The 24039-nt window shown below is 39.1% G+C and overlaps 1 protein-coding gene and 1 long non-coding RNA gene across 2 annotated transcripts in view; one reads left to right on the top strand and one right to left on the bottom strand.

Annotated features, from left to right (window-relative positions):
* The first annotated feature begins 351 nt into the window (after window positions 1-351).
* Window positions 352-24039, top strand: part of LOC106005402 — a 48089-nt gene continuing 24401 nt past the window's right edge. The window contains exon 1 of the long non-coding RNA XR_001178724.2: window positions 352-433. This is a non-coding gene — a long non-coding RNA (uncharacterized LOC106005402). The remainder of the gene's footprint in view (window positions 434-24039) is intronic.
* PAPSS1 (3'-phosphoadenosine 5'-phosphosulfate synthase 1) overlaps window positions 6013-24039 on the bottom strand; it is a 98474-nt gene continuing 80447 nt past the window's right edge. Inside the window, exons 11-12 of the mRNA XM_004748115.3 lie at window positions 20024-20253; window positions 6013-6742 (exon numbers count right to left, since the gene is read on the bottom strand). Coding sequence (XP_004748172.1) covers window positions 6604-6742; window positions 20024-20253 — 369 coding nt within the window. The 3' untranslated portion in view covers window positions 6013-6603. The remainder of the gene's footprint in view (window positions 6743-20023; window positions 20254-24039) is intronic.

The following is a 24039-nucleotide window of genomic DNA, read 5'->3' as shown; positions in this document are numbered from 1 at the left end:
GTATTTATTATTCCAAATGAACTAATAAAATTATTTCATCTGAAACTCAAAAATTCATTGAGGTTTTTAATTGCCTTGAACATTTATTAATCTTGGGAAGACTGACATTCCTGTGGTATTCAGTCTTTTCAGCAAACTGCTTCAGTTTTTTATATCTTGCTTTTTATCTTTTCATAACATTTTACAGTTTTATTCAACTAGACCCGATTCTTTTCTTCTTAATTTGTTGCTAAGTACTTTACAGGTGGTGTGGCTATCATCACCGGGACATTTGGATTCAGGCACATGGGAACTTCCAGAGAACTCGGAACCCCGACCCCATAAAGGGAGGGCAAGGAGAGACGGAATAAAGAAGCAACCTGCTCCAGAGGGGCAGCGGCAAGTCTACTGAGCCAGGGAACTTACCTCGGAGGCTTGACTTCGCAGCCTGAAGGTGAGTAGCTCTCGCTTCAGCCCACCGAAATCTTAAAAGATTATACAGAGGCCTAAACAGAATTCACTCATATACACTGTCCAGATAGTCCCCTAAACACCGGCTCTCTCAAGTCTGTATCCTTGAAACCGGCTCCCACTCTGGGAAAGGTGAGCCACAAAAGGTACCTTTCAAAGCAGAGGGGAGAGGTGAGGAGCCTCCAGGTGCCCGGCGTCAGTTCCTGGGTGAGGAAGTCACAGTCTTCCTACCGCCTCCTCCAACAGTTTCATTTGTACTCAATTATTATTAACACAGAGATTTTTGTTTTAGACCATTTATCCTACACCCAACCTCTTTATTATTTTCTCATCTCTCTTCTAGCAAAATGATGTTATACTCTATTTTCATTTCAATTCTCATTTTTTAAACTTTGGTTTTCCCCTTCTCCTTTCTTAATATTCTTCGCTATGCCACTTATTGTTACAAGCCCTAAACAAAATAATACATGTGAAGCACTTAGCACAGTGTCTGGCAAATAAAATAGTAAGCACTCAGGAAACATTTGCTGCTAAGATTTCAATGATGTTTGTTAAGATAAATTTAAATTTTATGCTATATTCTTTACTCATCATCTTACTCTTAGCTATGAGATTTGTTTTGTAAAGATTTTATTTATTTATTTGAAAGAGAGAGAGAAAGCACAGAGGGGAGAGTGACAGGAAGAAGCAGACTGCCCACTGAGAAGAGCAGAGCCTGGACTGGGGGCTTGATCCCAGGACCCCGACTGAGATCATGACCTAAGCCGAAGGCAGCTGCTTAACTAACTGAGCCACCCAAGTGCCCCCTTGAGATCTTTTGACTATATGAACTGGAAAAGAATCCCTACGTGCATAACTCTGGCAAACAGTATTCAATTTTGTACTTCATATTCCTAATACATTATATCCCTAGAAGATGAACATAATTAGCTAATCCATGATGCACCATGTGTATGGCAATTCTATAAGTCAAATATATTTAAGATTTTGTGTTTGATCTGAGGTGTCAAACAAGCTGAACTCAGCTTTTACATGAAACGTGTAATGCTTATAAATGCAGCTTTAATATAACTTTAAGTTATATTGATTATAATTAATTATATTAAATGTAACTAAGTTCTATTAATTAAGTTCTATTAATTAAATATTTAATTAAATAATTTGATTAAAGCAGACCTTCCTCATTAAACTTAATGTTGAGAATAAACTCCTTTCTAATCCCGACTTCCACTCATTACATTTTATTTTCAAGATTTTATTTATTTATTTGTCAGAGAGAGACAGAGTACAAGCTGGAAGAGCAGCAGGCAGAGAGAGAGGGAGAAGCAGGCTCCTGACCAAGCAGGGAGCCTAATGGGGGCTCGATCCCAGGACCCTGAGATCACGACCTAAGCTGAAGGCCCATGCTTACCCGACTGAGACACCAGGCATCTCCCACTCATTAAGACATCTTTTTTTTTTTTTTTAATATTTTATTTATTTATTTGACAGAGATCCCAAGCAGGCAGAGCAACAGGCAGAGAAAGGGAGAAGCAGACTCTCTGCTGAGCAGAGAGCCCGATGCGGGACTCGATCCCAGGACCCTGGAATCATGACCTGAGCCGAAGGCAGAGGCTTTAACCCACTGAGCCACCCAGGTGCCCCTAAGACATCTTTTGATGGTTTCCCAAAGTGCTATTTTTTCAATGATTTTTCTTTTGCATTTGAATTAGTCGATGCTTGTTTTAGACAAATGTGTGTATTTTTCTTTTTTCTCTTTGCAAAAATGTACTTGTTTTCTTAATCTAGAAAACACAGGAGAAATTGGACACAAGGAGAAAGGGAAAAAAGTATGGCTGAACCAGGAACACTGTTCTGACTGGCTTAGATTTGTCTGTGACATTAATGTGTAGTCACTTTGTTCAGTAGGCTAGAGAATGGTATTATGAAGCAAAGATTACAAGGTCTCCTCTCAGATACTGGTATCACTGTTTCTTGGCCAAAAGACTACATCTTTACATATAATAATAATAATAATAATGCTGGAGCAGTGCTTTTCACACATTCTCATATAATTCCTGACTATAACCATCACTCCATAGGTAAGAAAATTGAGGCCTATGAAGCTGCAGGTCACAAAACCAACAAGGAATTGGTCAAACTTTATTCCCAAGCCTGAACTCTTCATCACAAAACTGTACTCTCCTTTAAGCTTATTCTTTGGCTTCAGCCAAAACATCTAGATATCTAAGCTTTTAACTTTTTCTCTCTCCAAGTTCTTTAATGGATGCATTTGAGTAGCTCATTGGAATTAGCTCACAACGTATGATCAGTTAACTCCCTCCATCTGCATTGATGTAAATATCACACAAAATAGCACTATTCAACTCTGAGGCTGAAAGTTTTTTAGGACAAGTTTTGGGAACCCGGGCCATGAAACCAGGTATCAGACATAACTTCTTTTTTTTTTTTTTTTTTAATTATTCGAATTCAGTTGGTTTTCCTTGGGGGAGCTGGTTGGGCAGCAAGGCCCCAGTGTGTTTACTTTTAGAGATACCTACGTCCTTTTGGGCAACTGGAGTGGTTGTGCTCTTGGAGAACACTTTTCAAAGAGGATAAGCCAGAGCTGTTGTGAGAAATGCAAAGAGGGAGCCCATGTTCTAGCTCCTTTCGGGGAGATGTCTTCCTTTTCTTGACAAAGGCAGATCATTTTAGATGCTTCAGTGTTGGTGCATATCTGAGAGATGAAGATCCCTGATGAAATTTTTCATGTTTCCTATTTTGCTCCCTCAAATCTAGGCCCTAAGTTCACTGGGAATCCAGGGAAGCAGGAAGTCAGGACAAGGAGGGGGCTTGGATCTTCACACACCCTGCTTAATCAGCCTTCAGTTATGTATCTTTAGGGAGGCTTTTACTTCAGTCCAAAGAAGACTGACTGGGAGCTAAGTGGGCAGGATGTTCTTTGTGCAATTTAAATATAATTATATTCAAGACAAGAATGTGTGGAGCAGGGAATAGAATCCAGCCGAAACATAACCAAAGCGGTTTGTATATTTCTAAGAAATATACCACACACATAAAAGAGGCCCAGTGGCCAAATACTTCCTTACTTTGTGAGCCAACTCACCCCTGGATACATCTGTGCTAATAAAAATAGACCATATGTGGGGAGCATGACTTCCGAATTTTTCTTGATAAAGTATCTGAATGTGGACTTCCAAGAGATAGACATAATTGCTCTCCTCTTGGATGAAAATGAAACTCAAATATGTGGTCTTGATTACCAGAGCAGAACAGAGAATTGACAGATTTAAAACATTATATTTCTGCCAAGATGATTGCACTTTCTTTTCCTCCGTCCTTTAAAAAAATAATCTTTTTCCATTCCCTTTTCCAGCTGATGGATAGATTAAAAATGGCACTGAGATTTCCAAGACCACTTGGCAAGAGAAGTTTGGTAAAAGGGTTGAATGTTTTAAAAATTGGTTTATACTTTTTATGAAACAGGAAGAGGAAAAATTAAATGTCTGTGTGTATCAGAGTTGTAGAGTAAAGACACTCATACCAACCTGTGGACTAGCATCACTGGGTGCTTTTATTTTCTTCCCATCTCTCTGGAACACACAAGTGTGTGGCCAATCCCAACGGCCCAGGCTCCTAGAATCACATTTTCATCATGTCCCTCTTTGGTGGGCTGGAGGCCAGGGACCCAGTGGGGACGAGATTCAGAAAGGACAATTACATGATAGGAAAAGAAGTTCCTCTTTAGACCACATTTCACCCTAATGCTGTTAACTTCTCTTCATGTTTTCATCTTGATTTTACGAGTACATTTTTGTAGTTTCGAAAGGACAAGTTTCCGAAGTGCCAAATATATTTTTTAATGTTTTCTTCTATATTTTAACTCTTAAAATATGCTGCTGAATTTTAACTATCAAGATTTTTACATGAAATACACATTTTCCTCACATGTTTATATTATAATCAGGGGTTTTGGTGGCAAATAATAGAAATTCCAGATAATTTTGGTAGCAAAGGAATTTATAGGAAGGCTATTGGGTATCCTATAGAATTTGATGGAAAATGCCTAAGAATGAGGCTTAGGAAATGATCAGGAATGAAAGGAGGCTGGTATGGAGGACTCATCCAAGGTCATACCACTAGAATATTTGTAGATGGGATATTACTTCTGCACAGGAGACCCCATCCCCAGGGATTCCCCTTCCACTAGACACTAGCAGCCCCCAGAATTTCAGCTCTACCACTGCCACCATGAAACTGTGACTCGTATGGTGTTTATTATCTAGGCATCACTCTCCCTATACATTCAACACTTTAGGTAGAGTTTCTAAATTAGCCAAGGTGCTATGTTATACTTTAGCTGCTTGTGGTTGGAGAGGGGATATCTATGGGGCCCTTCAACCTTTGTAGACTTACATAAAGAAGTTCTCCCTAAATAAAGAGACCTAGATAATGTGGCACCAAAAACCCATCAACTGTCACCTCTAATTGTTCCCGTAAACATATCTATGCATATACATCACCCACTAGTGAATATTTCTATTCAGTATCCACTAGTGAATAAACCTAGCCCTAGAAAGCATCTACTCATAGTCTCCATTCTGTTTATCAACTTTCTCACTAACTGAATCCTTCTGTAATCCATTTTTACTTTTTTTTGTATTTTTCCTTCTATTTCTCTGCCCAGTGGCATTTTATTCTCATTCACCTTAATATACTATCTCCATGTATACTCTGCCGTCTTTTTAATTTATTTTAGATTTTATTTATTTATTTGACAGTGAGAGAGAGAGCACAAGTAGGGGAAGCAACAGGGAAAGGGAGAAACAAGCTCCCTGCTGAGCAGGGAGCCCTACACAGGGCTCAATCCCAGGACCCTGGGATCATGACCTGAGCTGAAGGTAGCTGCCTAATGACTGAGACACCCAGGCACCCATGCCATCTCTTTTTAATGCTAAATTTTAAGAACAGATCATGATTATTTCATAGAGAGTATGATTACAAATCAAAAATGCTGGCATCCCCAGGATGCCTAGGTGGCTAGGTGCCTACGTGGCAAATCAGTTAAATGTCTAACTGTTGATCTTAGCCCAGGTCTTGATCTGAAGATCATGAGTTCAAGCTCTGCACTGCGCTCAAAACTACTTAAAAAAAAAAAAAATATGCTGGCATCCCAACCACAATTGTATATCCAGCTTCTAACTCAGCATCTCCACTTGAATAGTCAACTTGAGGATATTCTACAAAAGCAAACTTGATCCACTGCCTCCTCCCCAAATGGACCAAGTGTCATTCCCCCTAACTCCCTCTATCGGGTCTCTATTACTGGTACCACCACCTCAGGTATTTAAGAATATGAGAGGTATCTGGGGAAACTGGTGGAGTTTTTGGATAGACTGAGAATGCGTTATTCTCCCACTTAAAAATTCACTATGAAACACAGTGCAGGAACTAATTATTAGACTCCAGAAATGAAAGATGCCTGCAATTTCCCTCTTCCATCAGAAATGTCTCTCAAGTAGGAAAGGTTTCATGTAAACAAAACAAAAAACATCACATAAATAAGAAGCCAAAAAGTTTAATGTTATTGAATAATGAAAGTTCATTCGGGGCTTACACAGATCATAAGAATAGATTATAACAGCTAGCTGAGAGATCAATAGCTTTTTAGACGGAAAGGAGAAAGCAGTTTATATTTTCAAGGTAGAAAAAGAAAATCTAATTGCTACAGATGTTTTGTAAAATTCCTAAAACAAAGTCTAGCCAAGTTTATTGTTTAGTGATTTTTTTCTTTTTTCAAGGGATGAAAAATGAGATTCAATGTGTATACTAGTGGTTACAACTAATATAACAGCTTGAAAAAATCATAAGACAGAAGCATAAATATAATATAAAAAGACAAGATTTTAAAATTGTACTGTAGGAATATTAACTATAATAAGTGGAAAAGATACATTAAAACCAGCAGTGTGTTATACTAGTTCAAAACAAAACTCATAAGGCAGACCAAAACTGATGCTAGTTAAGGAAAGTGGTCTGTTGTTAGGAAGTGTATCCAGACAGACACCACCACAAAGAAATGCCAACAGTAATTATGTGGTCCCCTCTTGTTACTCAGTTAAGTGTCAAAGGTGGAGTGACTAGGTCAACAGCTTAAGCTTTCTCCAAGGATTTGTAGTATTCCATCAGCACAGTCCAGGCTTTGGGAGCCATGAAACCTTCTGGAGGCTTCTGGCCTTCTCGAGCAAGTTTGCGCATCCGTGTGCCTGAAATAAATTCATAGTCTTCGTGGCTGAAAGAAAAAAAAAGAAAGAAAGAAAAGAACATGATTTCCCATATTTAGAATCTTAGTGACAATGAAACTTTAAAAAGTTTTTGTTCTTCTGTGCATGGTAGATAAGTTTAATGGGAAAAAAGTCTGGAAAAAACATAGTACTTGTAAAATGAATGACTGATCTGATTTCAGATTTGCCATTGAACAAAAAACACCATGCTATCAGACATTACCCATTTTTGGAACTTGGAAACAAATTTTAATTGAAATCTTTACTAAGATCATTGTATATTCACATGCAATCGTAAGAAATAATACAGTGAGAGCTCATGTACCCTTTACCCAGTTTCCCCAATGGCAGAATCTTGCAAAGCTATAGCCTAGTATCACAATCAGGTTATCAGTATGGACGCAACCTACCAACCTGTTTCAGATTTCCCTAATTCTACGCAGGCTCTGTGTATTTAGTTCTATACAATTTTATCACCTATGTAGGTTCATGTATCCACCATAGTCAAGACGCATTAACAGTTCCAAAACCATGACCATCCCTCGGTTTGCCCCTTTACAGCCATACCCACCTATCTCCCTTACTCCTCCTCCCCAGCCCATGCCAACTAATTTAGAAGTAGAAATTTACAAAAACAAGAAAGTATTAAATCCAATTTAACTTCCACAGGTTGAAAACTTTTTAGGACATCTGAATCTGAAAGGTCAAATGCATAACAGGGCATTAAGAGAAAAACAGTCATCGTTTTACAGCAAAAGCAAGTTAAGTAGTAGTAATTGGTACTATCCCACTGATAAGATACCATAAAAATGATGTTCATTTTTTCATCTTATATTCAAAAACACACAAAGGCCCTTAAACCCCTAAGTACTGAGCACTTATGGCTACAGTCTACTACGTAGTCTACTAGGAATTTCACCCTCTTCCCTCAGACAAGGAGAACCAACCTACATAGCAGACCAGGACCCATCAAGAGCTCTAGGTCACTTAGGGCACCAGATCACAGGCTGTGTTTACTCCCAGTTAGGAGCTATATGCTCCCTTGCCACTTCATTATTTGTGGCGTTAAACTGGGGATCATAGATCATAAACTGCCACTTGCTTCTGGAGGGAGGCCAAGTACGTGTTTTTTTTTTTTTAATTAATTTTTTATTTTTTTATAAACATATATTTTTATCCCCAGGGGTACAGGTGTGTGAATCACCAGGTTTACACACTTCACAGCACTCACCAAAGCACATACCCTCCCCAATGTCCATAATCCCACCCCCTTCTCCCAAACCCCCTCCCCCCAGCAACCCTCAGTTTGTTTTGTGAGATTAAGAGTCACTTATGGTTTGTCTCCCTCCCAATCCCATCTTGTTTCATTTATTCTTCTCCTACCCACTTAAGCCTCCATGTTGCATCACCACTTCCTCAAACAGTTAACAAAATCAAAAGACAATTGACAGAATGGGAGAAGATATTTGCAAATGACATATCAGATAAAGGACTAGTGTCAAGTACGTGTTTTTAACTAATAATCACACTGCCAGGAACCTACACTAAGGAAATAACCAAAGCACACAAATGTTATGCATAAAGGTAGCTAGTTGAACATTGTTTGGGGATGGTAAAATACTGTAAATGACCTGAAGGCTGAAGGTTCTAAATAAATTATGGTACAGCACTGAGTAAAATAATCAGAACACAAAGCTGTATGTGTAATACAAATGCAATTTTGTTAAAATACAGAGTGTGTGGAAAGAAGACTATAAAGAAATATAATCCAAATATCAATAGTGGTTATTTCTATACAGTATTATTACAAATGCTTTTAATTTTGCTCATGTTTTCTGTGCCTTTCTACAATGATTTTTATCAATTATCAATATTAAAATCAAATAATATATCAAATATCATTTTATAAGTAAAAGTTTATTTTAAAAAATATCTACCCAAAGTGAGTTTAAATAATTTTCAGAAATTTAACCTTAACTTGAAACCTCAATTATTTGGCATACTGCCCTGAGGAGCAGATAAATAAGATGCTGCTACAGTATTACGCTTCCTATTCTGGTCTCAAGGTAGTTATAACGGCTATTAATTCATACTTACACAGCAGCATTAACAGTTAAGAGTATATCTGGGGGCACCTGGGTGGCTCAGTGGGTTAAAGCCTCTACCTTTGGCTCAGGTCATGATCCCAGGGTCCTGGAATCAAGCCCCACACTGGGCTCTCTGCTTGGAGGGGAGCCTGCTTCCTCCCTTCTCTCTCTGCCTGCCTCTCTGCCTAATTGCAATCTCTGTCAAATAAATAAATTAAATCCTCAAAAAAAAAAAAAGTATATCTGAATGGTGCTAGAGACACAGAAATATTTATGAACCAGTGATCGGGTACTTTATTAACTTTCCTATCAGGAACTCAGTAAATATTTAGTAAAATATAAAAGAATGAAAAGGTATATGTACAGACAAATTCTACTAGTTCAATGTAGAACCACATATAGTCTTAATGAGTCACTACTCTTCATCTTCTGGCAATAAAGGGGGAATACAGGGTTTTTTATTGCTGTGGTGAATTCAAGCTACTTGTACATTCCCTTTCATCTAAATCTAGATTACTCAACACTAGAGATTTCTACATGACTTCATAATGATCTCTTCCATAATCATCTTCAGATGTCTTCTGACCTTGCTTACTTCCACTTTAGGCAGGGGAACCTGCCTAAACATACCACCTTCCTAACCTGGTTCATTTAATCTACTTAGGAGCCCTCAGACAGTGGGCTCCAGACCAAGAAAGACCAAGTTTTGTGACTTCCTCATGATCCAAACCAGGAACCGGTTTCTGGTTTCTCTTTCTGCTTTTCTGATTTTGTCTGTGTGCTTAAAGACCCCATTGCTCATGCAGCTTCTAAACCTTGCAACTGGTGGTATGACCACCAGGCTCTGTGTACCTCTTTCACCCGGTCTGGCCCTATGCTTGACCTCAACTGTCAGTTCCTAAGATCAACATGACTCTTTCCTGAATCAAGTTCTTCCTCTTCGATTAGCTGTTGGCCCCACTCCCCAGGGAGATACCCACACTTTAGTGAATGCCCCAACCCACTTTGAAACATTTCTAAAAATTTTATTCTGGAATACTATACATGGAGGATAGCAATACAAAATGGTGTGACTCATTTCATCAGTCACAGGAAAATCACTTCTTACTGTTAAGCAGAAAAGTACTACTAAAATTCAGGCGTGCAACATCTTCCCCTCGTCACCCTGCCTGCTTCCTATTCTCTCAACTACCAAAAAGACAGGAAGATATACAGACGCATTCAGCTCAACATTTCAGCAGCTCTCATCTGCTTAGGTAAAACTTCTTTTAAATGTCTATAAATTCTCAGTGATGATCAATAAAAGTGAAAGGTTAACAGATATTCCTTAAAAGATGGATCCAAATAGTTTCAATCTAGGGGCTATCTCTCACTGCTCTTATCTGTTCAAGGTGTAAGACAAGTCAGATCTTCTAGAACAGAGGGGCCCATGCAGATGGCTGATTACCACAGTTGAAACAGGAAATAAGCCAACATCTTTCTTTTACACAAATGACAACCTATAGGGAAAAAAAGAAATTGACTGTATGTGAGATATGCCTAGAAAAGAAGCAAGACTGTGAGAGGAGATTTCAAAACATTCAGTAAGATTGGGCTTAGAAACAATCTGTAAATTTATCAACACTAAAATGAAAACTGAGTTGGAGAAACCAGGCAAGCTCTCCAAAGAAAGGGGACTTAGTAAAAGGAAAAGCATTGTCAAAGGAGTAGAAGGAAAACCAAGACGATATGGAGGTCACAGAAGAAGAGAAATTCTGAAGTTGTTAAGGCCACAGAGAGGCTGAGAAAAATGACCATGAGGAAAGAAACCCCACTGGACTAACAAATCAGAATTTTTTCCTTAACTGAGGAATTTTAGTAGATGGTGAAGAAAAGAGAGAGTAGTAAACTGGCAGAGAGACAGAGTAGAAAAAAGAGGAGATTTTTTTAAAGGAAAAGGTAGGTCTTAGCAAGCACTAACTCTATAGGTAGAAAAAAACAAATGGCAAGATTGAGAAAAGGGAGGAGGATGAAAGCCAGGAGAGAAATGAAAGATGGAGAAGGAAGTCTGGCATGAAGGACACAGGAAGGGGGGCTTGGACAAGGAGGAGCATCGGGGAAATAAGAAACAGCGACGATAGGGGGTTAGAAAAAGACGAGCCAAGTTAATGCAGGATGGTCTCAACCTTTTCAATAAAGATGTGAAGCTTGTCTTCAAGAGTAAGAAGAAGCTATTTGGGAATGGATATTCATAATAGAATCCATTAACACTGCTGATTTTGTCTCCAAGCCAGCCAGGTTACTGCTGAGGGGAGAGCCAGAGGGAAAGCCAAGAGGGTAGAGCGATCCAGAGAGCTATCCGACTGTATCTAAACATCCTCACTCCAACCCAATGAAAAGTCAGTTCATTTAGCTCCAGAGGTTCACTGATTGGCACCCTAAATAATCTTTGCTGAGGAAAATTAGGACCCTAGAGCTTTATGGCCACATTAATTTTAAAGTCTGATTTCAACAAAGGAAACCTTGTGTCCCATGCACCAAGTGCTGGTTCTTGAAGGCAAAGAGAAAGATGTGAGAGCATGGCTGTGGGATGACTCTGTCCTGACTATCTGATGAAAGGAAAAAAGCCAGACCAATTACAGCCCTTTCTCTTCCCCATGATGCCAAACTGTCTGGAATCCAGAAGTTTGCTTGCATTCCTTCTGAAATTGCATTTTAAAACCAAGGTCCCTGGGTACCTCTTTTCCTGACGCTATTTCACACTCCATCTGCCCTGCATGCCACAAACATTTCTTCATCACATGAAATGGGAGTTTCTGTTCCCACATGGTGGCGGTTCCACTCCACCCTGGCTACAGAAAACACATTTATTTTCCTCCGCCTCATGCTTGTACTGTCACAGAAGGATTTTACTTTTTATCAGAAGTCAGGTGCAAGGACCTGGCACAAGAGTCACATTACCCATAATCGAATTTTTCACAGTTCATCTTTAATTAGGCATCACCTTACAGAAATAATTAAAACAAGTGAAAATTCAGACGTGTGGGGAATAGTCTAAAATTAGCTCTCCACTTTACCTGTGAGTAATCAGCAATCTGCCAGAAGCAGAGAAGGCTACTAAATAAATGACCCCAAGGCTTTCACTACAAAGCAATTCTAATAAGCCATCTAATTACACAAGTTAACCAATCTCCCATGGCACCTGAAAAAAGAAAACCAAATATGATGGATTTTTTTTCCTTTTCAAAACCACTTGGTCGCAGATTCTTATAATCCACAGCTCTTCAAGAAAGAGGCTCAAGTGGCAGGGAGGGGGAAAGGCACGCCATCGAGCAAGCTACAAGCGACCCTGTGGGATGCACCAGCATCTTGTCCCATGTGGGATGTACTGACTACATGTGGCCAGCATCTTGACTAACTCCAAAGTACAATGACTCTTGGCCACTTGTTGAAGATCTTAAATCTTTACAAGCATCTGCTGTCTCTTAGTCCACATCTGCGGCCATCAGAGCCACCAGCACGAGCTGCTCAAATGGACAAGAGTGGGGTCAGCAGATGGCCCATCAAGTGTATCTTTTGAAGGTTCATATTCAATTAGATCAGCTCGTTAAAAAATGCTAACTGGACAATAAGCAATCAGAGAAACAAAGGTCAATTTCTTCTCTGATAGAAAAATTATAGTAGTAACTTATAAGTGAATCTAAGAACTATTTTGGTTCTAATTAACTTTTCGTCCAACTTGAAAGCAGCTCTTATATAATACTGTGTAGATCAAAACACTAAGAATTCTTAGGCATGAGGTCAAGAGTCATCTCTTCAAAACCAGATAAAAAGTTACTTACGGCTTTCTTTCCAGGAACTAAAAAGCACCAGCTAGCATAATACATGAAAAATTTAACAATTTTTAGTTTCAAACCAAAAACCAACTGAAATACACAAAAAAAGTAGTTATCTGGAACCTACTTACCAAAATCCTTAATTCATCATGTTTTCCTCCCAGCATCCCAATCTTGTAAGTAAAAGCTAGAGAACAGCTCCTGTTAGACATTCAATCAAATAACGAATTTCCAGGACTGCCCTAAAAACCGTATTGAAGTCAACTGAATTTTCGTCACCAAAGAGGGACATGAACCCTCTAATCTACCACAGTGTAGATGAACGGAAGCCTTTAACTGAGTGCCAACGGACAGGTTTCAAAAGGACCCAAAAATATCTTAGTGGGCAAAATGGGGCTTCTGCGCTTTCAACCGGGAATAAGAGCATCACCATTCTCAACTGCTTCTGAAAGAAGTCTCTGATTACTCAATAGTAGATTCCAATACTCAAAAAGCTAAACTCACACACCCTTAGATGGCCATCATCCACATCAAACTGCCTGGTGTGAGGTCCATGACTGAACTCTGGCAGTAGGAAAACTTCCTCTCAGCACAATGCCCTCCCCTCTTCTGAACAGAACACCAATGTTCCTGGGTCCTTCCAATATACAGCCTACTTGGTTACAGGGTATAGACAGAGAATATCTTTTCAAAGGGTTTTTCAAAATCAATGACCCAAACAGCTTATGCATGGATGAGTTAACCAGAAAACGAGGTAAACCCAGGACACTGCTAGGTAACAAGGACATTGCTTTGACTGTATTAAGTAATTTCCTTCATATTTGTCACCAGGATCTCTTTGTCTTGTGATTTGTTTTCTACTTTTGAGACACATGTGACTATCCCCATTTATTTAGAAGCCAGGACTTCTATTACTCTCAAAACATGCAGATCAGCTCCAAATATGAAAGTAGAAAGTCTGGAGAGATTTTTCAAAAAGGGGAAAAAAGGAGCATATTTTGGACTTGTCACTAATGATGAAATAATTAAAAAGAACATAAGTATCCAAATATGCCAATATTCTTACAAATCTTTGAGTCTCAACAGAGGTGATTCTGCAACCTCAGGTCGCCCTCCCCAGGGTAAGCATCCTAGAACGCACTGGACCCCTCACTCAACCAACAAATTATCTGGCCCCAAATGTCAATAATGCCAAGATTAAGAAAGCTTGCTAAATGGCGTGTTGTTAAGAAAGAAACTGATTTGATATTGCTATAATAAGGAAATCCCAGTTCTACCTCCAAAGGGGCAGAAAACACAAGAAAAGTGAGAAGATCCCAAAGTCACAGGAAAAAGAAAAGCAGATTGGGGGAAAAAAAAATCACAATACCAAACATAACACTGGTGGCTCCTCCTGGAGCTGTTTGTAGGTAAGTGAGCTCAGGGACGACATGGCACCACCCTACACTCTGAGGGGAGACCACAGCCAGGCCTCAACCATGCAGCATTTGAAAATCCTGCTGTAGAAACACTGTAGCCCGTGTGTGCTGGACAACAGGCACAAGAGGTGGGACCAGGTATGACAGGCAGATATGCTAGCTACCTAAGGACACGTGTGAGCTGTGAGGAAGCCTGTGGGCCAGTCTTGCTCTGCAGCATCGCGTGGCCTCCAGGCCATGCGTTGTAGTGGCTGTGTGCACAGGGCAGGGCTGAGTGAGCCCTGCCCTGTGCACACAGCCACTACAACGCATGGCACAGTCTGGCACCAGAATGAACAAGAAGACACCGCAATGTGTGCAGAGAGCTTCGAATTGCATGAAAAGTAAATAATTAAAAGCAGGATATAAAATTCAACTGTGTTATAAACTCAACTATGTTAAATGAATGTACAGAAAAAGAATAAAATCAAAGCACAGAAAAAAAATCAAAGTACAAAGGCATGAGTGTTATTTTTAAATTGTTAATATTGGGTTTTTTTGCCTTTTAAATGTTTAAAAAATTGTTTTTAAAACATGTGTTTGTTTTGTTTTCTGAGTTGGCTGACCACTGAGGGGACGCATCCTATTCATTTGTTACCACCCAAAAATGCATCATAGGCAGAGTATCCCACTCACCCAGAAAGAAGCAACCTTCCAGGAACAAAAATTTGAAAGAGAAAGCACACATGACCGAGGACTATTTTCCTTCCACCAGGCTGCTTTCCTAAGCACTAAGGGAAGTATTTTCCTGAGAATTGTTCCATTTGCTCTTTCTACTTATTCTCTAGCACTTACAGTTATGTCCCTTTATCTCATAAGAGCAGTCAAAGCTGGTCAGGGCTTTGGGGTAGAGAGAAGGAGCAGATCTTCGGCCTTTGGTTCAAGGTAACTTTGGTGTCCCTGGTGTTAAAAATAATAAATCTTCCTCCCATATAGTTTTTTCTAGCACAGCAGAGTTCTAATTGGGACCCTTATATTGTTGGCTACCTTTCAATGCATGGCTCCCTTCCCTTGTCCCCACTTCTTCTTTCCGACGTTACAACTGATTAAAAAGCCAGAACATGAGTACTACTGGGTTTTATAATGAAAATATCACACATTTCCTTAGGATATTCTACCTATTATTTTTAATATTAACCATGAGAGAAAAAAGTTACTTTTATTTTACTTCTAGAAAACACAAGCTTCTCACTTCTCTAGAATGCTTTCCAAGGAGGGGTCTATGAAAGAATGTACTACCACTGCAGGTCATTTGCAATGAGCTACACTAACCGAGTGATCTAAAATTGTGAAATTATCTGAGTGAGTCTAACCTAATTACTGGAACCTTTTGAAAGCAAAGACTTTTCTCAGCTGGTAACAGAAGGGAAAGTCAGGCACATCTGAAATATAAGAGGGATTTACCATGAAGAAGGTTCTATTGCTGGGATGGAGGTATCCACAGGAAAGAACACAGAATGGCTTCTAGGAGCAGAGAGCAATCCTTAACCAATAGCCAGTAAGACGATGGGGATCTCAGCCCCACAGCTGCAAGGAACTGAATTCTGCCAACAAGGGTCATCTTGGAAGTGGATTCTTTCCAGAACTTTCAGATAAGAGCCCAGCCCGGCTAGAAAACCCAATATGGTCCACCCAGACTTCGGACCTAAAGAATATGACAATAAGTAGTACTGTAGGAAGTCACTAACTTTGTGGTCATGTGCTATGCAGCATTAGAAAGCTAACACAATTAGCAACTGGGAAACACTGAAGTGTAGCTTTAAGAGTCATCACATAGAAACCACTACAGATGATGGGCTTTCCTGTGGAAAGTATAGAAAAGGGAAGGCTATATCAAAAAGCCTTGAGAGACACCTACAATTATTTTTTTAAATGACAGCAATAATATATGAATTAAGATCTACTCCAGCACTGAAACTATGAAAATACTCTACTGGTACTGTGAAAATAACCAGATCACAAACACTTTCCTCCACTTGTCCCTTCATTCACCCACTTCCATAAGGCCACTCTCATTCATGTAGTAGTTTTTATTGAGTCGCTACTGCAATAATCTGGACCATAATTTTGCATTTTTCTACCCAAATACAGAGATCTATTGCATAAAGGAAACTTTACAAATAACCGAATTCTCTGTAAAAGTTTGTTTGTAATGTCTGAAAGAATGGGGTTGAATCTTGTAGTCCTAAAACTAAATTTCCTTGAATCACTATTATAGCAAATATAAACTTACTTAACTTCCTAAGTAAAAACAGATGATTTTTATCATAATTCCTATCAATATCTTGCTTGAAATCTTCATAGTTTGTTTTTTTTCCTCCCTAAGCCTTGTCTTACACTAGTATTTAATTAAATCAAAACCTACAAAATCATTAATTACATAAAAGCTGGCATTGAGGAACGTCCATTAATCAAACATAAGACAACCTCATATGTGCATAATTAATAACTGTGTTTTCTCACTACATCAAAGACGATCGCCTTTCCATAAAATTTTAATCACTTTCCAACATAGTCCCATCAACTTAATTATATTTGAACACAAATATAAAAAACTAGAAACTAAGGCAGTTTTAAGGCTTCCCAAGTTACAATTTATTAAGATTTGGTAACTCAAAAAAATTCCAAGAAAATGAGCCACTCATGCAACTAATATAGAATTCATCACTGGAAAATCTTATGAGAACTGATGTAATTATTTAGCTTTTGAATGATTAAGAGAGAGACTTAAAGCAATACTACACAGATTTAACAAAACATGAAAGTTATCAAGGGCTTCCCACCCCATCAGTCAACTATACACAGATGGGTTCTGGATCCCTTGGGTGATGGAGTCACCTGACCATGCACGCGAAGAAACCTCAGTAATGAGACAGCAGAACAAGGAGAAGGGTAAAAGAACAGCTCAGCTCTAGTTAGTTTTGTTTCCTTAACTCATCAGCATGGAAACTCACCTAAGTATTAACTACTTAGCCACTGGCAGGATGATTCTATTTCTCTCTCCTCAGTCTGTAACTAATCATTACTTTCGGGAACGTTAACATCTTGTACACAAACTAATCAGCTACATGCTGGATGACAAGTAAAAGGTTTCCCAGCCCAGCCCACCTCTGACACTCTATGTGTTACAAATTCGTAGAAAGTGGGGCACCTGGGTGGCTCAGTGGTGAAGCAGGTGCCTTGGGCTCAGGTCCTGATCCCAGGGTCCTGGGATCAAGCTCGCATCAGGCTCCCTGCTCAGCGGAGAGCCAGCTTCTCCTTCTCCCTCAACCTGCCGTTCTGCCTACTTGTGCTCTCTCTCTCTCTCTCCCCAATTAATTAATTTTTTTAAAAAAAATCTTCAAATTTGTAGAAAGCAATGCTACTCTCCATCAAGTGTTCTCGGCTGGAGAGCTTTCTAAAGAACTGCTGGTGTGTAGGCCTCTCCTCAGAATCAGTAAATTAGAATCCCTGATGGTGGCCCTACATAATTTTAACCACAAAAGGGCAGGACTGTTTTAGAAACTTATTTTTTTTCACTCTCCTTAATATTTAATTTATAGTTTCAGTTTCAATCACCTATGGTGGAAATATAGTTCAAGGTTTTACTAAAATTGCTTTTGTTTTTCTTAAAATTCTCTTGCTAAAGCTTCCAAAGCATCCCTTTGGAAGAAAAGGACCATTTGCAACTCTCAGTACACCCCTCTTAGAGTTGCATTGTTTTTGAGACAGTGAAATTGCACCATGTGTGTGCACTAAGTGTATGTACACACACATACATATATACGCACACACAAATGACATACCCAGACATATGTTCTTAGAACAAAACAAAACACAACATGCCACGATTCAGAACTATTTCTACGTGTTGGCGAATGCTGGTCTTCTAAAAAAGTAAAAATGGTCTGCATTATTGCAAATTCTTCTCTTGGTGTGGTTCAGAAGTATGCTGGAATGTGGGCCACACTTCAGATCTTCAGAGAATAAGAGCTTCTGTCTTCAAGCCCCCACCTAGGCCTCAGGTACACTTAGGAGTCGCCTGTATCCGTTATATAAGCCTCTCCTATTCGTGGACTCCTAATCTGAGCTATAGTTCATCACTCTGAAAAGCCTATCACCTAGCATTGTGCATTTGTTTTTCTCCAGAATTATTTAGACCATTAAATGGGAAGTCAATAAATCCCTTAAATGCCACTGTAAATGGTAGTATTTCTTTACCCAGATAATTTATCATTTATCACAAAGAAATTCAATGACACCAAACTTTATATTGCTTTTAGAAACAAGAAAATGTTTTAATCTATGAAAGACTTCTTTTCCTTTCTTATCCCCATCAACAAAATGGGCCACACCAAATGAGGACACGGGGTCACGGTCAGCATTAGTCCTGAATACAGAATTAATTGTGAAGTATCATAGAGAAAGGATGAGGGCTCTCAGATTAAAGGGCTTTAGACCACAGTCAGCTTTTAGTTTGCACCTGTCAGTAGAAGTAAATGTAAGAATATATATATAAAAAATAACCATTCTCGGGACGCCTGGGTGGCTCAGTTGGTTGGACGACTGCCTTCGGCTCAGGTCATGATCCTGGAGTCCCAGGATCGAGTCCCGCATCGGGCTCTCAGCTCCACGGGGAGTCTGCTTCTCTCTCTGACCTTCTCCTTGCTCATGCTCTGTCTCACTTTCTCTCTCTCAAATAAATAAATATTAAAAAAAAAAAAAAAAAAAAAACCGTTCTACTTGAACATGAATTGTAATTTGTGCTAAAAAAGTATGTATACTCTATAAGGAGATGTAATGTGTACTAAATAAGCATTAATCAACAAAACAAGTATCTGCTAAAGTGTAAAAATAATTAGGTGCTACAGATCACGGAAAGAAGTACAGACTTTAGGCTAAGATGTAATCAGCTCCTCCATTGCCATCACTTTAGAGAAGAACCCAGGCCAGAGAGGCCCAGGACTCTCAAGTCACCAAGCAAGGACAGGACTAGAACCCCTGACTTCCTATTCTAGGGCCTTCTACCACCACTCTAAATTTAGACTGATACTGTCTATAAAGATCAATACAGAAGGGCCATAGATACATGTTCAACACTACCAATAATCTGTACTAAAAGTTTTTTCGTTTTTGCCCCTCCTCTAAGATTTTTGAAGAAAGAAGTTGCACTCTTAGCAGTCAAGAGCACAGGCTTGGTAGACACGCTGCTTGGGTTCAACTGCCAGGTGCCATTTACTACTCTGTGGCCTTAGGCAAGTTATAAGAACTTTGTATTCCTATAAAGCAGGGATAACAATACCATAGGATATTGTGGGGAATAATTAATTTATTACCCACAGAGCAATCAGGACAGTGCCTGTCCCATAGGGATTGTACAAATATTATACTCTCTCACTGAATAGATTTTCTGGGCTTACCAGACTAATCATCACTAAGTCCCTCGACTCCTTCTACATGCTCTACACCATACAGTAGATATGGCTGACAAAGAAATGTCGATACTGCCCTTAGGAACTACAAAACAAAATTCCTGAAATCATGGATCATAAAAACTAGATTCAAGTTTTCTTTAAAAAAGATTTTATTTATTTATTTGACAGAGAGAGAGCAAGAGAGGGAACACAAGCAGGGGGAGTGGGAGAGCGAGAAGCAGGCTCCCTGTTAAGCAAGGAGCCTGATGCGGGGCTCGATCCCAGGGTCCTGGGATCATGACATGAGCCTAAGGCAGACACTCAATGACTGAGCCACCCAGGCGCCCCCAGATTCAATTTCTATCTCTGCTTCTAACTCCTAGCATATTGAGAAGTTAGTTTCCTAGGTTTGGGCTTTCTCTGAAATGCGTACAACAAAGTCTGCCATGAGTCAAGTTATTGTAAAGCTGAGACAACGTGCCCTGGGAGCAGCTTAGAACACAGGGCATTCCCTAGATCTGTGAATATAAAACTTACTGTTCAGAGTCATAGTAGTCCATACGCTTCTTTTTCTTGTTGTAAGCTGCGACTCGAAAGGGAACTATTTCCAAGGTGATCAGGCCAGGGGCCATTGTCAGCACTTTGGCACCGTGGGTTGGCTCATATAGGTCCTTCCCTGTTTCTGGATGAGGCATGCCGGCAGGGTCCCGTCCAACAATGTAAAAATTGGCTCCTGCAACCATCCGTGCTCTGCAATGCCACTGGACCTGGAATACAAGTTTTCATATTTGGTAACTCTGCTTTTAGGCCAGCACTTAGAAGTAGTAAATGGATAATAAATACACGGATACAGATGGCCGCAAACTTACAGTCCCCAGCTTTATGATGGTGCGAAAGTAATATACACATTCAGGAGAAACCATACCTCTAACTTCGAATTCTGGAGTTTGCCCAGGCTAGCAATATGCAGTAAAATCCTCTCTCATGATGCTGGGCAGGGGCAGTGAGCCACAGCTCCCAGTCAGCCACACAATCACAAAGGTAAACTACCCACACACGGACAACCATGCTGACCATTCTGTTTTTCATGTTCAGTATAGCATTCAATGAATTATATGACGTATTCGACATTTCATTATAAAACAGGCTCTGTGTTAGGTGATTTTTCCCAACTGTGCTAACATGAGTGTTCTGAACACATTTAAGGTAGGCTAGGCTAAGCTGTGATGTGTGGTATGTTAGGTATGCATTTTGACTTAACAGTATTTTCAACTTATGATGGGTTTATCAGGACATAACACCATCATACATTGAGAAGGACCTGGAGTATTTATATAATGAGTATCAGTAGGAAATCTCAACAACTTTAAATATGTCATCTTGGAAAGCCAGGAACAAAATTGGCAAGTCCTTCCCACTAAAATCTAAAACCATAAATGTGTATAGATGTTTATGCATATGTATTTATAAATATTTTTGCCTCTTAAGAGATATGTAAATGTACATGTGTCTATATATATGCTTGTACACAACCACAATATGTCCTTTATATATAGTTCAAATCTAATCTCTTAGAAGTCAGGCTAGCAGTTTATCCTTTGAGGGAAGCAACTGGAAGGGGCTTCTGGGTTAATGGTAATGTTCTTTATTTCCTCCCGGCTTTACTGAGAATAACTGACAAATAAAATGGTATATATCTAAAGCATACATGATGTTATAGTCAAATATATTGTCAAATATTGACCACAATCAAGTTAATTGACACATCTATCACCTCACAGTTACCTTTGTGTATATGTGTGAGCTGAGAACAATTAAGATCTACTCCCAGCAAATTTCAAGTACATAATATAGTATTATTAACTATAATCACTAAGCAGAACCTTCAATCCTCAGAACTAACTTACTCATCTTGTAATTGAAAATTACCAACTTTGGAAATAGGAGCTTGTATCTAATCCATTTTGATGTTAGCTCTAGGAGTCCCTGGTAAGGTTCTGTCTCGGGACCTACGATCCTGGTTGCTGGTAATTAGAGTACGTTCGCTGTAAGAAGTCCTTGAACCATACAAAAACTTGTGAGGTATACACTCTTCTCTGTTATATTAGAACAGGTTTAAAAAAAAAAAAAAGCTACTGGATGACAAGGATTTCAATTATATGAATCCTTACATACACACACTGGCACTGAGAAAACCTGATAACTAAGTGACTCATACCCCAGATACCAGGTAAGAGTAAAACCAGGTGTTGGCTGTGACTCCACAGCTACACAGCATCCAAAATGAGCTCAGAAGCAGAGACAGCTACACTAGCAAGTGTGGAGAAATAAAAAAATAATTCATTTAACACCTGGAACTTCAGAACTTTATAAGTTAAAGTAGCTGTAAGAGAGCATCATTCTCCTTAACATACGAAGAAAATGATCACCCAAAGGTTAAGTGAGTTGGCCAAGAAAACGCAGAGGAAACCCAGGTCTAGAAATCTGGCCTCAGCTCCCTTTCAGCATTAAGCTCCACCACTCAAGTGACTTACACAACCATTCTGATCTAGGTTGAAAATAAGATATAAATGATGACTACCCACACAAATGTTGTCATTTGTTCTCGGTAGTTCATCTTGGACCAAGATATATTTTTATTGACATGGCTTAGAAAGTGCAATAACATAAGGACAATCCCAAACCCAACACTCAAACTGATCACCCTGAGGAGTTTCAGCTTTTTCAGCCGTTTCTACTGATTTTTACCTGTGTTTCTTTCTTTTTTTTAAGATTTTATTTTTAAGTATCTTTACACCCAGCATGCAGCTGTGATCAAGAGTTCTGTGCTCCACTGACTGAGCCAGTCAGGCACCCCTGTGTTTCTAAATGGCATTTGTATACTGCTGATTTGACTATTTATATTTCCTACTATGATGATGCTTGACTCTTACTCCATTTTCCTCATTCCCTATGCCATTTATCCAATAAATACAGTGATATCACCACTGTTGGTGAAAGCAACATTTGTCTGTAAAATTGGAAGTACAATTGTATTTATCTCATGACTTTTTTAAGAAAATTAATATATGAAACGTAAAGACTTAGAATAGGGACGCCTGGGTGGCTCAGTTGGTTGAGCAGCTGCCTTCGGCTCAGGTCATGATCCCAGCGTCCTGGGATCGAGTCCCACATCGGGCTCCTTGCTCAGCGGGGAGCCTGCTTCTCCCTCTGCCTCTGCCTGCCATTCTGTCTGCCTGTGCTCGCTCTCTCCCCCCCCCCCACTCTCTCTGATAAATAAATAAAAAAATCTTTAAAAAAAAAAAAAAGACTTAGAATAGTACTTGGTATAAAGTACACAATAAATGTTAGCCATTACCATCTTTATTTTATTCCCCTCCTTATACAACTGTTTGTTTTTCCTAGAGTTAATAATTGTCTTGACTTTTTTTTTCACTCACCTATTTTCCCATATACCCATATTTCTAAGGACCTTATACTACCTTTCTTACTCAGAACACAGTTTAATATAATCCCAGTATTCCTTGCAGTGTAGTCATGTGGCAGAGTTTTGGCTGAAAAAAATGAGAGCCCAAATGGTATGTGGCCAGTTCCAAACTTGGAACATTCAAAAACCTCTTGAGCACTATCCTAATTCTCTTTCCCCATATGCTAGCTAAATAAAGAGGACCCCAAGGTCCTATCACTATATGTTTCCCACTATGCAGCACTACTACTGTTTGCAATGAGCTATAATAGTCCTGTATGAACAAGATGGCAAGACATGATAATGAAAGACTTTTGTTCCTCATATAGACCCCTCTTCCTCTAACCACTCTTAGATTCAGCACTTCATGAAGATTCTGGTCATTCCCTTCTGCCCCTTCACTATAGACACACACAAGACCTTTGCTAGTTCTGACTCAGAACTTTTATCAAAGGGTCAAAATCAAATAATCAATTAACTACTTGGCAATTTCACTTAAGTGGAAAATCATTCCAGCCTCATGCAAATTAACTACTGCTTACAGAGTTAAATTAAAAAGGCAATCGAAGTTCTCTGATTTCAGGTGAACTTTGTTCACTAAATATTTATATCTAGATAAGTAAATCATTCAAGTACCAAATGGTCAATGAACCAAGGATGTATGGCTTAATTTTAGCATGTAAGGAAGCTCAGAACATTTAATCCAACCCTCTCTATCCTTCTACAAGATGAAACCAAAGCCAGAAAAATTAGTAACTTACAGGATCACAAAGCAACTGGCAGTGGCCAGTTCTGATTTTGGCTTATAAAATATCCAGAAATTTAATTGCCTCTTTAATTTCTTCTAGATGTTAAATGAGTAAATTAAAGGTAAACATAACAAACACAAACAGAGTCAACATTCTCCTGCAAGTGACCAAATAATTTCAATTTGTACTTTAGGGACCGACTTCCCTATGAGAATACTTTTAAAACTGTTAACAACCAGGAATAAACAAATCACATGTAACTCTTCCAACAATGCCTGGTATGAATCAACTTACAACCCACTGAAAAGGTAACATGCTTTAATCGAAAGAATGCAAGT

The sequence above is a fragment of the Mustela putorius genome, unplaced genomic scaffold (assembly GCF_011764305.1).
Source record: "Mustela putorius furo isolate JIRA1106 unplaced genomic scaffold, ASM1176430v1.1 tig00000868_pilon_pilon_pilon, whole genome shotgun sequence".
NCBI classification, from domain to species: domain Eukaryota; kingdom Metazoa; phylum Chordata; class Mammalia; order Carnivora; family Mustelidae; genus Mustela; species Mustela putorius.
This window is presented reverse-complemented; position numbering and strand designations above follow the sequence as displayed.